Below are 17,500 nucleotides of genomic sequence, written 5' to 3'. Positions count from 1 at the left end.
TCTTCTTCTTTTTCCCTCCTCTCTATTTCTTCTCTTTGTTCCCTTCCACTCCTCTTTTTTTCTCTCCTACACCTTTCTCTTCTCTTCTAGTTTTCATTTGCTCCTCTCCACCTTCTTATCTTCTCTTCCTCTTCCTCTCCTTCTCCTCTCGTCTTCTCTCACTTCTTACTTTGCCTTATCCTCTCCAATCCATCTCCCCTCCTTTCCTCTTCATTTCCCTCCTGTCCTCTTGTATCTTCCTCTCTTCCACTTTTCCTATTCACCGGTCTCCTTACCCACCTCATCCCCCTCCCTCCCTCCCTCCATCCATCCATCCATCCTCTCCTGTCCTTTCAACTGAGTTCTTCTTCCTCTCCCCTTTCTGCTCTTCTCCTTTCTCATTGTCCCCTTCCTTCCTCAACTCCGGTTTTCCTCTTCCTCCACTTCCTCCTCCTTCTCCTTCTTGAGCGTCGTTTCTTTTGTTCTTAGCAGATGGCGCGTTGGGCGGTACTACTCTTGACCAGTGCCCGCTCTCCGTGATCGTCCACCCCCCCCCCCTCTCTCTCTTCTCTCTCTCTCTCTCTCTCTCTCTCTCTCTCTCTCTCTCTCTCTCTCTCTCTCTCTCTCTCTCTCTCTCTCTCTCTCTCTCTCTCTCTCTTATATAATTCGCTTTCTATCTATATATGTGTTCTCAAAGCATTATGGCTCAGTGCCACATTTTTATTTTTATTGAAATAGCACTGAAATACGAAATGCTACATTTCATGTAAACACGTGTGTGTGTGCGCTTGTGCGTGCGTGTTTACGTGTGTTTATGATGGCATCCTTCCAGTAAATTCCTTTCCGCTGCTCTGATATGCCACTCTTCCTGCACCCGCAATAAACTCTTTGTATGCACGATGCCAGACCACGTTGAGGAGGTGAATATATCAACTGGGCTGCTAATTAGGGAGATGTATCTTTTTCAAATCTATTTTGGTATTCAAGTTTTCGCCTCTTCACGGATTTTTGTGTGTGTGTGCGCGCGTGTGTGTGTGTGTGCGCGCGCGCGTGTGTGTGTGTGTGTGTGTGTGTGTGATTCACCATGGCCTCAGATGACGCGCTGGAGTCGTGATCGACAGTTATAACTTTTATGGATGAGAGCTCAGAGCCTACATATACGTACAACGATCTGTAGCAGTGTTCTTGTATGCGTGTGTGTGATTGACAATGGTCTTCGAATCACGTGTTCGACTCGTAACCGACAGCTATTTCCCTCCCGAAAGAGAGCTCAGAGCTCGTATATGACCGATCTATGGGTGATGCTGTAACCTTACACGCGCACACACACACACCCAACACCCCGCCCACGAGAGTTAGAGTAAGAACCCGCAGCGCAGTGATACTGAAATTATTTCATCTCTGGGAGGGGTTCGAACCCGGACCTCCGTAGTGGCAGCCGGGAACTCTACTAACTGCGCCACGAGTTGTGTGTGTGTTTACCTAAATGTACATTGCATGAAAAGAGTATTGTATCTCGTGTGAGTTTATGTTAAGTCGAGAACGTGACCATTATTTGCATTGCAGTCTTCGCGTGCTCGGGGTACCGTCACCCCTTCTACAGGCTTGACCCTGGCTGTGACCTCACGTGCTTGTTAATGACAGTGCAGTGTGTAGTCATTTGTATGTTGATCCATGTTTTATTTTTTATAATCGTCGGGATGGGTATTTTTATTATAACCAAAATCACTTACCGGCAGGAAGAATAACACAATAAGGAGTGGAGAGCACTTATAGGGGTGCGACATGTATTATACGAGTATATATATATATATATATATATATATATATATATATATATATATAGTATGTGGGAGCTTGTACACGTGTGGCGTATACTCACATTGAGCGTGTCTGATCCATACGTATTGCAATTGCAAACGTGCAAGACAATCGTTTATGGTAGATACGAGCTTAACCTGGGCTCTGCTGTTTACTGTGTGAGTTAGACTTCAATTAGCCGATTGTACAAATTGTTTATCGTGTTCTCTCACGCACTGGATGGGGTGGGGTGAGGGTGGGGGCTCATCTTCCCCACCAACCTCTCTCTCTCTCTCTCTCTCTCTCTCTCTCTCTCTCTCTCTCTCTCTCTCTCTCTCTCTCTCTCTCTCTCTCTCTCTCTCTCTCGCTCTCTCTCTCTCTCTCTCTCTCTCTCTCTCTCTCTCTCTCTCTCTCTCTCTCTCTCTCTCTCTCTCTCTCTCTCTCTCTCTCTCTCTCTCTCTCTCTCTCTCTCTCTCTCTCTCTCTCTCTCTCTCTCTCTCTCATGGCTTCGCTTCTTCTTCTACCTCCGTCTCAGCATAATTTTTCTTTTTCATCTTCTATCTCCTCTTCCTCTGTCTCTGTTTTTCATTTTCTTCATCTCCTCCTCCATTCTCTTTTCCATCTTGTTCATCGTCTTTTCCTTTTTCTCTCGAGACCAAAGACTCCAGAAGTTACTGCTGCCGCTGGCAGACCATCGTGGTCTTCTATATATGGGTAGACCATCTCTGGACGCCCACACACCCACCCACCCGCCCTTCACCCACGCCTGGGCAGCTCCCGACTGACCCCGGGGGACTGACCTGAGACACGCTTCGGGTCATGAGGCCCCCGGAGGAGAGCCGGGGGAGGGGGGGGGGTCTTTGTGGACAGAATCATGAGAACTTCACCACGGGGTAGAAGAAAGACCAATGGTAGAGCAGAACGCGCTTGCGCGCGCGCACACACACACACACACACGCACGCACGCACATACACATTTATAAGGATATTGCAGCCATGTACAAGTAAGCGTCATTTTGTAAGAATAGGTTCCTGTGTATTCGGACACATGGAAAACAACATACGTACCCCCCCATATATATATATATATATATATATATATATATATATATATATATACTTTATATATATATATATATATATATATATATATATATAAATATATATATGTGTGTGTGTGTGTGAGAGAGAGAGAGAGAGAGAGAGAGAGAGAGAGAGAGACCTCGAGACAATCGGGAGGTCGAAAGAGATCTTGAGTCCTACTTTGGTCAAGTCAAGGGGATCTTGCCCTCTTTTCGTTTTGCCAAAACTGCGAATGGCATCCCTGGCCGTGTGTGGGTGGCAGGAGGGGGTGGTGTAAGATCCAGAAGCTGAAGTAGATTTAGAATCTGTCCCCGAAAACCTGATCGCATAGCAAATTATCTTATAATGATGAAGTTCAGGAAAAAGGTTTGTTGACGTTGAGAGGGGCAGTGATAATAAGAATAAAATAAAAAATATATGTGTGTGTGTAAAAAACAAATAGATGTTTAAATAGATTTATTGATGAAGTAGAACGTGTCTGAAATTATCGTAAAAACGTGACTGGACAAGCGTAGAACGAGAGAAGGATATTAATAATGAACGACCGTATAACGATGGTACGCTGGGGGCGTGATCGGAAGCGTGTTGGTCTCGCTCTCGCTTAGTTGTAGGCTCGAATCCTGCACTCCTATCCGATTCCCATTAGTGACTTTAACCTGTCCCAACAGTTCCTAAAGCGCATAGGGCAAAGTTAACTGTTTCGGTCGCAACCACTCAGCGCCTCCTAGCGTAAGCTCCTCACCTTCTATATCGATGAATCGTGTAGCGAGACATATATTTCATTCACCCTTCCTACCTTCTTTCCTCGTATACTGTATAATACACATTCGTCTGGCGATAACTAGAATGGAGTATCGAGTGTCCTCCAGGGCAGAGTATGATCAAATGTTGGACGGTAATGTACATGAACATGTACTTTAATTCATACACACGTACTCACAGATAGACAGGCAGGAACATTAGAAAACGTTCTATGCTCGCGCGTACACACACACACACACGCACACACACACACACACACACACACACACACACACACACACACACACACACACACACACACACAGCAGTCATGTTCTTTCTCTTAATATTCACAATTTACTTTTTGTGTACGTTTGAATAGTTCACTAACCTAAAACTGGATGCAATATATCCTTAACGGGTTTATTGCAAGGGATGAAGATGTCTGATTAACGACCCGCAAACCATATAAAACCAGCTCCAATGACGGAGTCACCTCTCGGGGGCAAACACCGCGCCATCGCATAGCCGGATGTGCCCTTCTCCTTCTCCTCTCTGTGGTGGGGGGAGAGGTCATCCCTGGTCAACTACCGGTCACATACCCCCTTTTTTTGAAGGAAGGGGGGGGGCGGTTTGCAGCATTCTAAACGCATTAGTGACATTGCGCTCCCCCTCTCCCCCGGGAAATGACTCCTTGAGTGTGCATGTCCGTTTAAGGTGTTATTTCGTTCGGGAATGTTGGAATTTCACGTCCTCGTTTCCCCCCCTCTTCTTGGTTATCTGTCTGTCGCCGCAATCGCGGCTCGGCCGCTCCTGCGCCGCCGGTCGCCGACGCTTCCCTCCCTCGCGATTTCGCACGCGCGCCCGCGCGCGCACTGAGGAGTCCCGTATAACAGCGTGAAACACTTTGCTTTTAGTTCTGGCGGACCAATTTTTTAAATTAATCTTTGTGATTATCTAATCAATGTGCTTCTTTTTCATTTATTTAATTTATTTATTGGTGTAAGTGGTGTGGTGTTGTTATTAGAAACAAGTTTAAAAATGAAAGATTATGGTATATCAATTCATATCATCATTAATGTTTATTTTTTGTTTGTATTATTACTATTATTATCGTTGTTATTATGATTCCCGTAATAATTAGTTGATTTTAACGTTAATTTGTTATTATTTATTTTGCGTTTCATTTTTCAATATTTTTTTATTAACATTTGTCTACTTATATGTACCTACTTATTTTATCTTTTATTTATTTACTTATTTATTCATGTATATGTGTTTTCTATCATTCCTCACCCGACGGCCGTTAAAGAACGCTTGGAACATGTGTCGGATACGTGATCGACAGCTTATATCCTCCCGGATAAGATCTCAGAGTTCATATGGCCTGATCATGCTTCGATCTCACACGCGCACGCGCGCACACACACATGAACACAAACACACACACAAACACACACACACACACACACACACACACACATGAACACACACACATGAACACACACACACACACACACACACACACACGAACACGCGCGCGCGCGCACGCCTTTGTTCAAGAGGAATAGCCGAATTTTTTTCCTCTTCATGTTCTTGTTCTTTGTCCTCCATGTTGTTGTAAAATCGCCTCAGATACCACAAACGAACCAGAGCTCTGTCGAAGGCGTGATGGAGGTGTCAGTCAACACTTTTTAGGTGGAGGTCGTCCTAGGAGCGTCAGTACAGATGGCAACCGCAATTACGACGGAATCCGGCGTGATAGTAAAGGCGTTGAATTGTGCGTCTGGGAGTCACGAGTTCGGCATATCAGAGTCCGTTATTCCTGGAGTCCGTTATTTGAGGAGGTCTGTTATATCCGAATCCGTTATATCGGGGGTCCATTACATCTCAGTCCGTTATGTCAGGGATCTGTTATATCGAGGGTCAGGACAGGTCAACGCGGGCCGTTGCTCTTGACCGTGACCTGGTAGTAGTAATTTCCACGTGACACACTTTGTATATTTCATTGTAGCGGACACCAGACGATGCGTCGAGACCTTCAGTCTAGAACCCGGTCCTACCTGGAACCGAGTCTTCTGGTGATAACCAGAATAAAGTGAACAAAGTGTGCCACTGTGCTGCACAGGTCGCAATTCTCCAGTCAGCCTCACATTCAGGGCATTGTTGCAATATTCGTTTTAGTGCAAATGTTGGGCTATTTAAAGTGTGCGTGATCACTCGAGTGAAAAATATAATGTAACTACTGTACTCATATTTTGTCATTACACTTGATCCTGATTAATCTTTGTTTACTCTGGTTGCCCCGTTCCCATGCAAAACACGTCCATTTTCTATAATTGGCATTATTGCATTAATACATTATTGAATAATGTTTTCTCTTGGCCTTAGCATATGTAGAATGTATAATGCTGGTCACTTTTAAAATCTACTATCACTCCGTTCTGCTACTGTCCTCCGTACATCTCTCCTTGACCATCTCTGTGACTGCACCTTTTCGGCGCCTGAGGCTAGAACCCCTAATTATTGTTGATAAGATATTAGTTCTCTGATAGGGTCCCCTATTGTATCTAGAAAGCTAGTCTGGTGTTATGTTTGTACGTGTGTATGTATACTGATCTCATTTCACACGCGCGCACACACGCACGCACGCACACATCGTTATCGTGCTTGTATAAGTTTATGTTGAATGCAAAGAAGGAATGTCGCTTCGTTTTATTTATTTATTTTTTGCAAAACCTCGTCCTGTGAGAAACTTCGTTTCGAATCGTCTTAAGGATGTCGAGGAATATCTGAGAATGTTTTTAATTGTTTCGCCTAATGGGCATCGCTAGTTGTTTTTGTAATCCTCCAGTTCTTTTTTTTTATACTTCTTCCATTCTCATTTGCAAAAGATAGGCGTTGTTGTACTCAGATATGTGTGTGTGTGTGTGTGTATATATGTGTGCGGATATTTATATATAGGTATGTATTTATGTATGTACGTGTGTGCATATTTATTTTTGATGAAGACAAACGACATACTCGTTTCGAAATATGGAGGCACCTTTCCACCCAGTGTCCCCACGCTGGCGGCATGGGGGGCGCTCCGTGGCCTGCTCAGCCGACAGACAGCCCAACAATTGGTCCTTCGGTTCACCCGGACCGCGACCAATCTCCGAAGACACGGACCGAATTGGCCCGGTCCGCAGACCCACGGCAATGTTCCGGTGTGTGTCCGACGATTCCTCTTCACATCAGACTCGCCGTGTTAAGGCCCGGGGGGTGGGGTAGGGGGGCATTGGTAGTATAGGGTTAAAAAAGTGTACCGAGAGAGTGATTCCGGCCCCTGTTTGCCCAAAGGACTGTTGACTGACGTCCTCGTAAACGGGGAGACTATTTATATATATATATATATATATATATATATATATATATATATAGATATATATATAATCAAACAACCAGGCCCGGCCGTCGCGAGCTTTGATATCGGGTCCCTCTAAACGTGAGTCCCAAGCCTTACCACCCCGTCATTCAAATCAGAGTTACATTGCTGCTACTAGTGATTTTACCTAACATATATATTACTACTTAGGTTCAGAATTATTTTTTTTGTGAGTCACTGCCTAAAAAGGCAACATTTATGTACAATAATGAGAAGGGGAATGAAAATAACCTGTGTACATATATGCATTTATGATCATATATTTATATATGAATATATACACAAAAACTGATATAAACGGTGATTTTGACTGTGTGTGTGTGTGTGCACACGTGTGTACGTTCTTGCACGCGGATGTAAATTTGTTGATAAGTTTCTGCAGAGTCATACAAGTGTTTATATTAAGTAAAGTGAGGAGAGAATATGGCCAGCAGAGTTCTTCATACACCATCAAAATGTTCATGTTCACTATGTGTGTATATACTGTATATATATATATATATATATATATATATATATATATAATGTGTGTGTGTGTGTGTGTATACGTATGTATATATAGGTCAGAAAACAATTTCCATGTTTTCGACAAAAAAATGAGGTATAACTTGAATGTAAAATTATTTTTTTTATTTGTTTGTATGATTTGATAGTATTTTTTAACAAGTAAGAAAAATCTCTTCCCGTTTTCTTTGCAGTCCTCAACGAACTGGACGGTCTCTCGAGAGACGCCGCCGTCGAGAAGTACGGGTCTGTAGGTCACGCCCTCAGAGTTCGAGAGGGAGCTGCGCTCGCCCTCGAGTACCTTAGGTCTACCCGGTCGCCGGCCCTCAAGTGCGTCACTTCGCAGGGCTCTGTCCTCACCTCGACCACCTTCACGGCCGAGATGGACCTCAACCAGGTAGGTGGAGGGGGAGGGAGGGAGGAAGGGGAGGCCGGCCCTCCGAGCACGGACCTCTAAGAGGAGGTTCCTCTCTCTCTCTCTCTCTCTCTCTCTCTCTATATATATATATATATATATATATATATATATATATATATATATATATATATATATATATATTAGTGGTCAAGAGGATCATTTCACCCCTTGACAGTCGACAGATGATTTTATTCAGCTGAGGGACAGTTCCTGGAGTGAGGGGGCTGGAGGAGGATCATCGCCCCCTGTCGTGAGAGAGATGACCTTTACTGCTAGCAGACAACCACGTCATCCGTGCATGTGCGTGTGTGTGTGCGTGTTTGTGTGTGTGTGTATGCGTGTGTCATAACTGAACGTGAGAAGAAAGGGGCTATCCCTGCTTGTCTACAAAGGGGGCGAATCCCACCCCCCTTGCATGTAATGAGTTTGGTGGGTAAAATTCACCCCCCCCGTCCATGTGTGTGGAATGAACCCCCCCGTTAGTGTGCTACCCTTGGGAGATGAATAAAATCGCCTGGCGGCAGCCAGAATAATTTTTTAGGTCGTCAATAGAAGTAGTAAAGGTTAATCGTGATTGATGTAATCCTTAGCTGAGTAAGGAGCCCCCCTCCCACCCCCGGGCTGAATAGAATCGCCTGGCGGCAGTCATAATAAGTTGTGAAAGTGTAAAGGTGTGGATCTCTCCGTTTTGTGTGAAAAGGTGGCTAACCTCACGCAAACTTTCCTGCTTGTGAGCGGGCAACCCCTCCCCCACCTCCGCCCCCCCTCCGACCCGCCCCTCTATGTGTGAGTGGTCAACCGCCTCACGCACACGTGAGTAACCCGCATCACCCGACGTAAAGCGAGGCTGTTTATTTTGTTGTTTTGTTTTATTATTTATTCAAATTATTTTAATAAACTATTCATTTATTAATTGGCCGGAGGGGATAATAGGATTTAATAGTGGTCAGCATTCTCTTGTTTGAGTGACGATTCTTTAACCGTAAAAGAATACTGCGAGGCGCTGGTCCCTAGGGGTGTCACTAAAGTCCCCCAAAATATCGACTGCATTAAACATGCGGTCATTACACCCATACGGTGTGCGTGTGTGTTGGGGGGGTGATATGTCGGGTGTGGATAGGGATGTGAGTGAGGGTGGACGAGGAGGAGGAGGTGTTGAGAGGCGGGGAGGGGGATGGGGAGGGGGTGAGAGGGCGACCCAGCACCGTCAACCGAGGATGAACGGACGACTTTGAGGTCAGAGCCGGTGACCGTAAAGACTGTGACCGATTTGTTGCAGGAAATGTCGGATCCGCCATTTAGATGCGGTGCCAAGGACCGTTTCGTCTTCTTGTTGGCGGCGTTGTTGTTGTTGTGGCGGCGGCGGCGACGGCTGCAGTGGGAAACCACAACCCGTGCGTGTGTGTATGAACGCGTGTACGTGTGTGAATGTATGTGTGTGCGTACACCGTGTGTGTGTGTGTGTGTGTGTGTGTAAGATCACAACATTATCCATAGATTGGTCATATACGAGCCCTGATCTCATCCGGGAGGGAACTAGTTGTCGATCACGAATCCAATACATGATCCAAGACCATGGTGAATCACACATGCACATATACATACGTATATACATACAAACTACATATGTACATATATATGTATATATACATAGGCTTCATATATACAATTATCAAAAAGGTTTTTTCCACCTGGGGTGACCGAATTGTAGCATACGAGTGTATTTCTTGATTACCTTATTTTTAAAGTATGATAACATTACTTCAAGTTTGTTCCTAGGGCATTTGTATCGGCGTATAAACGCGTTTACAAGTATTTGCGTATATGTCATTAAAATTATGTCTGTGTGTGTGTGCGTGCGTGTGTGTGGGTGGGTGATATGTGGATCGTATTCGTGCATGCGTGTATATGCAGTTTGCAAGCATTTTCCCCCTTGCATATGCAAGGAGAGATGCAGGTGGAGGGAGAGGAGAGGAGGTGGAGGAGCAGGAGGACAGGGCATGCGTGGAGGGAGGGAGAGGGGGAGGGAGGATGGGATTTCAAACTTTGCAAAACTCCTCCCTCTCCTCCTCCTCGTCTTCCCACACTCCCTCCCCTCCTCCCTTTCCCATCGGATCTCGTGCGCTGAGTCAGCCCCCCTCCCCCTCCCACCCCTTCTCCCCCTCCTCTCCCCCGCTCCCCGCCGGCGCCATCGCCCGGGGCGACTCCCCCCTCAGCTGTTTCACTGTCCCCGACGCCCTGCGGCGTAGGCCGCAACCCCTCCGCCGGGCGCAACCGGAAACGGTCACTCTGGGCCGGAAGCGTGCCCGGGTCGCGTGCCAGATCCGGTGGATGTCCGGGGATTCGAGTCAGGCCTAGGAAGGCGGACATGTGCTGCCGGGGGGGGGGAGTTGGAGGGGGAGGGAGACCGTCTGGCGCACGGGGCAGATGGTCCGGGCTGCTCGCACGCGCACCCGCGCACGCCCACAAGCAGACACGAGTTCAGACGCCCGCTCGGATCCAGACAACGTACACACGAGAGTAACGTTGTACTTGGGTGAGTGGGTGCTGCACGCCCTCTTTCTCTCATTAATATATATATATATATATATATATATATATATATATATATATATATATATATAATGTATGTGTGTATTCACCTTGGTCTTTGGATTACGTGTTGAACTCGTGATCGACAGCTATTTCCCCTCCGGAAGAGAGCTCAGAGCTCGTATGACCGATCTATGGGTAATGCTATGACCTTTCACACACACACACCCCTAACTCCCCGCCCACGAGAGTCAGAGTAACGACCCGAAGCACAGCGATACCGAAATAATTTCGGCCCTGGGCAGGATTCGAACTGCGTACTGCGAGCACTACCGTACTTCCCAGTCCAGCGCTCTACCAACTGCGCCACCGAGTGTTGTGTGTGTGTGCACGTGTGTATGCATGTCTGGATATATAAATAATCATATTTTTGTGTGTGTGTTAAGTATGCACGTTACATCAAGTCTGTATATTTGAAAAGGACAAGTGTCGTTGTTATTTTCTCTCTGGCAGCTCATTGATTAGAATAAGTAAAGTGCGGCATCGTAGCCAAGGTTATTGCACGCGCGCGCGCACACACACACATACACACACACACACACATTATATATATATATATATATATATATATATATAATGTGTGTGTGTGTGTATTGAGACATTGACAGATTGACGTAAGTGGGAGTATAGGAAACGCAGGAGTCTTATTCCTGACTAGTTTCACAGATATGCTTTTGAGGAAGTATACCTGCGAAATTAGTCAAGAATAGACTCAGACTAAGACTCCTGTGTTTCCTGCTCCCATTTACCTCTATATATATATATAATATGTATATATGTATATATATGTATATATGTATATATGTATATATGTATATATATGTATATATGTATATATGTGTATATATACATATATATATACATATATGTATATATATATATATATACATATATGTACATATGTATATATATATGTATATATATATATGTATATATATACATATATATACATATACATATATATACATATATATATATATATACACGCAAATACTTACATATTTCACAGCCTTATTGTATTGCAAATTGTCGAGGACATATGTTGAAGATGGCGTGGAGTCGCGACGCCATGTGTGTGTGGGACAAGGGTGACATGACAGGTGGGATTTCCTTTCTTCTTCTTCTTTCTTTCTTTTCTCTCCTCTTCTCTTTTTCTTTTTTATTAATTTTATTAATTTATTATTTCTATTTTTCGTCTAAAGCTGATTTTGTACTGTTTAGTTTATGCTACCACATGCCTTGACAATACGGCCACTTTGGGCAAAGGTGACGTTATGGCTGCAGCCAAACGACCCCCGACGCAATTTGTCTAAGGCAGCGTTTCCCCACCTTTTCCGACCATAGCACCCTCTGTTGTCATGTCTAAGCAGTCCAGCACCCCTATCTTGTTATTAGAAGAAAGTGAAGTGTACTGCTTGATGATTTATTTTCTTGATTCCTTAGAACTGAAACAAATTGACAATATTGTTTGTAGAAAAAATAAGAACACCCTAGAAAAATAAAATAGCGTGAAAAAAGTCAGATATGCACAACTGGGTAATTAATGATACATATCGTCACCCTCATAAAGAAATTGCCTAAGTCATTTTTCGTCAATTTCTGGATTTTTTGTCTTTTTTTTCTGAATCAAATTTTCATTGCTCCTTGAGGTACAATTCCCAATGTTTTATTTAGTGTCTGAGTAGGTTAAAACTACGTTAGGAGGAACAATACGTACATTTATAAAATAATTTTTTTTTTCGATTTCCTGAAAAGTTGGACAAATGACTTAGGCACTTTCTTTATGAGGGTGACGATATATCAATGTGATTTTTGTGTACATTACTTCCCAGCACCCCCTATAATTGATTTCAGCACCCCAGGTTGGGAAACGCTGGTCTAAGGTAAAGGGAAGAACCCTTACTTCAGTTGGATACATCCTCAGGCGGAATCAAGAAGAAAAATAATACGGTAGTAAATTAATCAATAAATGCATAAGCAACTAAATCATAGAATATACGAGTAACAGAAAAGAATGGGTAAATAGATAATTAAAAAAAATTGACATTGTATTATTTATTTATTTATATATTATTATTATTATTTTATTATTTATTTTTTTTTTTTTTATTATTATTATTATTATTGTTTTTTTTTTTTTGTTTTTTTTCAAAAATTCAAATTATTTCGATTCCCCGAGTCGGTCTTTACGCCATTTTTCCTCATAAGGTTGGCTTTCCACACTTGAAATAAAGAAGACAAGTGTCTCGACCAAAAAAATAAGATGAAATAAAAGATGAATAAATAAATTGGGACATAAGTTAGTGTTACAGAATCCACACTTACTTAAGAAATACATGGTAAAGTAATGCAAATGGACAAGTTTGCATGTGCATGTGTGTGTGTGTGTGTGTGTGTGTGTTTATACATATGTATATATATATACACGCGCGCCCCCCACACTCACTTGCACACACACACACACACACACACACACACACACACACACACACACACACACACACACGTGTCTAAAAAAGAGAATCTTGAATCGAGAGACATCATGAGAAGAGGGGAATGCCAGTTTCTCTCGTGACTGAGGATTGTCAAGATCAATATATCATTATCTATCCCGAATGCTCACATCGACGAAGTAGTGTGAATATATACACTTACATGCATATGTATTTGTGTATATGTATATGAGTATATATATATATATATTTATGTACACATACATATATATACAATATGTTTGTGCACATATGATTGCGTGCGTATGCTCGCATGTATGTATATATGGAATTAGCTGTGCATATAAGTGTGTGTGTGTGTGTACGTGATAAGGCAGGAGATAAGACAGAAGCTGCCTGGGAATCTTTCGACGATGTCTTCGAGAAGGAGGAGGAGGAGGAGAATCTCCATGTCGAGGGTCACACCGTCACGCTTGACCAGCGGCGGCGCCACCGTCAGGTGAACCAACCCTCCGACTACCGGGGTGTGCTCCTCTCTTCGAGTGAATAAAATCGCCTGGCGACAAACAGAATAACAAAATATTTAAATTACTCCGTGGGAATAAAATGGTTAACCGAGGTCATTGCAATATATATATATATAACCTCAATTTGGGCAACCATTGAAAATGATATATCAAAATGGGTGGATTTAAGCTAGATTTTTTTTTTTTTCTCCATATAATTATCGATTTCCCGTAAAAGCAATAGATTCTCATGAGCTTAAATTTTTGTTGAACGTGGATGGTAAGGATGTTAAAAGATAGGCGCAATTAAAGAAAAACAATGTTAAAATGTTATATAAAGGTCTGTCTTACCTTAAGCATCAATGGAATCTTACAACATGCAGCAAATCTTGCGCGTGTCGTCAGGCTTGATGTCCAGCTGACCTCTAGTTTATTTATTTATTTATTTACTTATTTTATTTATTATTATTTATATTATTGCAATTCTTATTTATCATTATTATATGGACCAAAAGGTCTCCTGTCGGCATGCTCCTTTGTAATCTTTGTAATCCTTTTGTATTGGTACATGTATGCAAGGTTAAACATTGTCACTTATTCCTGACTGGTAGGGCATATCCTTCCCCCCCCCCCAAGGAATTTTATCAATTTTCAAACTTCCACGTTTCCTGGTAATTTATTGGTGGGGGTAGTTAACAGAAAATGTGGAAGTTTGAAAATTGAAAGATTCCAGGGCAGGCAGTTGACCCCCCCCCTGCCCCCCCCCCCAACTCCCAGAGGGTACGGGTCTGACATTATTACGGTCAAAAAAATGTTTTTGTGGTGTAGAAGCGATCACCGCTGTGTTTGCTTGTGGCGAAAATGTTTGTGGTTTGATCAGAGGGCGACTGTTGCCTTACACGTACCACTGCACACTGCCCGAAAGCTGAACATTGCCCTTATAAGATGCAGGCTGATGTCTTTTTTTTTTTTTTTTGGGGGGGGGGAGGCGTCATATGATCCCTGAAGTACGGTGTGTTTATATATATATCTATCTATATATATATATATATATATATATATTGTGTGTGTGAATTATATATATATATATATATATATATTTGTGTGTGTGAATTATCGCCTGATGATTTTATTCCTTTGACGAATAAAATCTTCTGACGACAGTCAGAACAAAGGGATAAATCATGAATAGGTCCCCCCCCCCCCCCGTGCTACTAACCTCCCATTCCCCGTCCCTTCCTTCTCCCGATGGAGGGAGGGGTGGGAGTGAGTGAGTGAGTAGTGGTACTCCGTGAGTAGTGGCTCCCCACGGTGCCACATAAGTCTTCTCAGAATGGCAGGGATTACTTCCACCCTCCCTCTCCCCCAAACCTTAATTTTCTTACTTCCCCTCCTTTTCTTCTTCCGCCTCCTCCTCTTCCTCCTTTTCCTCTTCCTTTTCCTCCTCTTCTTTGAAGAGCTACCCACCCCCCTCCACCGCCCCACCGTCCACCTTTGCCAATGTTTAATTTCAATCCACTTCAGTAGGTTTCCCCTTCTCTATCCTGAGGCTTCAGTTCACCTCCTTCCTCTCCGTCTTCTTCCTCCACTTCCTTTCCGTTCACCTTTCCTCTCACCCTCACCCTCCCCTTCACCCTCAGTAGGATCAAGCATTGCGTGTGTTCGACCTCCTCCTCCTCCTCCTCCTCCTCTTCGCTCCCCCCGTCGAAGGCGACTCTCGGTGTTTTTTTTTCCCGTCTTGGTGGGCTGGAGAGCACGAACGCGCTCACGTCACATACATAGCTGTCGTCTCCTGCACATACATGCATGTATGTGCATATAATGCATGCATACATACATTCATACATGTTGCATATATATATACATTAATACATACATCCATGTATGCACATATACACATGCATTCATGCATGCATACACACATTCATACATACATATATAATGCATACATCTATACATTAAGACATGCATGTATACGCATACACACATGCATGAATACACATACTTGTATGCATACTTTACATATATACATACATGCATGTATGCACATACACACATGCATGAATACGCATACATGCATGCATACATTACATACGTATATACATTAATACATACCTGTATGCATACACATACACTATATTGTGTAAATTTTATCGTTTCCCTTTATATTCCCGAGACATGAGCAGCTTTCCCATTGAGCTTCAATTCCCTTCCGTACCGAATGGCACTTTTCCTTTTATCCCGGCTACCGCCAGGCGATTTTATTCGGTTGCACGTGACCCATGCGTTATCGAAGTTATTAAAAAAAAGGGATCAAATGTTTGAGGCGGTTTTTAAGTTTGGTATTGGTTTAGTCCTCCATTCCAATAGGTCACTACTGTTCGTTATTAACGCAGGTCTCTAACGGGGTCTTTATGACCTAGGACGGTAAAGCATCCTAGTCTATGTATGTCTTTGTGAGTGTATGTGTGTGATTTACCTTGGTCTTGGATCACGTGCTGGACTCGTGATCGACAGCTATTTCCTTCCCGGAAGAGAGCTCAGAGCTCGTATGACCGATATATGGGTAATGCTGTGACCTTACACGCACACACGCCCCCAACTCCCCGCCCACAAGAGTTGGAGTAACGACTCGAAGCGCAGCGATACTGAAATTATTTCAGCCCTGAGCAGGATTCGAACCCGGACCGCCGTAGTGACAGTCGGGGAGTCTACCAGCCGCGCCACCGAGTCGTGTGTGTGTGTGTGCGTGTGAGCGAGCGAGTGCGGCTTAAAGCAATAAACTTCCTTCAAGAGGTCGTCCAACTCCAGAACCCAAAAAAACAGTTAAACCGTGGAGAAGTAATTTCACTCGAAGTTCCAATTGGAAGAAATCTTCCGAAGTACCATCTGGTCTTCGAGGTCGCCCCGGCTTCGAGGTCGACCCAGGTCTTCAGCTGAGAGGTCAGATTCCGGTCGCTGCGCTGCCTCGCTTCCGGGTTGGCCTGCCCGGATGGGGTCAATCCCGTATCTGGAACCGGGGCGTCCCCCCCCCATTCCCCCCATTCCCTAGGGAGGAAAGAACTTAAGGCCGTATATGAACATGTTTATGGGGGGAGGCTTACTTCCATAAATATTAAGGCCGGTGACCTGGAGGGGGTGGGGTTGGGGGTACTTGCAACTCTTGCAAGAAAGAAGAACAACAGGTGGATTGTTGTTGTTGCAACTTTGTTTACAATAGATAGATACAAATAGAGATCAGTCGCTTTTACTACAATAAAAGGCCGTATATAGAATTACATGAAATATGTAACAGAAATATATATTTGCATAAATTTGATGCACGATGAGTCAGATTGGAATGTTCCCGGTAGTAGGCCTTTGGCTACGAGAACCCAAGGTCGACCTAAGAAAAAAAAAAAAAAACAAAAAAAAAAAAAAAAAAAAAAACGAAATGAACCACAAAAGCAATGTCACCTTTTCATTACAGTGATGTAATAAATATCTGTTCTGGTCAGAAAAGGATGGTTGTAATCAGCAGACGGGGGAGCGGGGGTGGAGGGATTTTGGGGAGGTTCACCATTCCAAACATATTTTATTATTTTTTTTTTTCATCTTATTTTATTTATTTATTTATTTATTTATTTATTCATTCAATTTTTGCTGGAATCATACCCTGATCATACCCTGAACTAAATGAGATCGCTGCCTTCTGGCCTGAGTGAAATATTAAATGATCTAAACAAAAAAACATGAAATGATTTTTAGCTATTTAGTTTATTTGTTTATTTAATGTTAAAAACTGAATTAAGTTTCATTGCATTGGCACTATACTCACATGCACGCACATACACATATGTATGTGTGTATATATATATATATATATATATATATATATATATATATATATAATGTATGTATATACACATACGCAAGACGAAATCGCAAGTGTTTCGAGTGTTATCTCTTTGGCATGTATTAAGCCACTTCATGTCCCACGTGCCTGAGTACAAGCGTG

At 43.2% G+C, this 17,500-nt stretch overlaps 1 protein-coding gene across 3 annotated transcripts in view; it reads left to right on the top strand.

The window, feature by feature from the left end:
- The window catches only part of LOC143039411 (telomerase-binding protein EST1A-like), a 407,204-nt gene that overhangs the window by 341,286 nt on the left and 48,418 nt on the right, over nucleotides 1-17,500 (top strand). For all 3 annotated transcript variants that reach the window (XM_076209414.1, XM_076209412.1, XM_076209413.1), the window contains one exon: nucleotides 7,729-7,931. In XM_076209414.1, the coding sequence (XP_076065529.1) occupies nucleotides 7,729-7,931 (203 nt within the window). The remainder of the gene's footprint in view (nucleotides 1-7,728; nucleotides 7,932-17,500) is intronic.

This window comes from Oratosquilla oratoria, chromosome 26 (assembly GCF_046742065.1).
Source record: "Oratosquilla oratoria isolate Oo_2021 chromosome 26, ASM4674206v1, whole genome shotgun sequence".
Taxonomy (NCBI): Eukaryota; Metazoa; Arthropoda; class Malacostraca; order Stomatopoda; family Squillidae; genus Oratosquilla; species Oratosquilla oratoria.
This window is presented reverse-complemented; position numbering and strand designations above follow the sequence as displayed.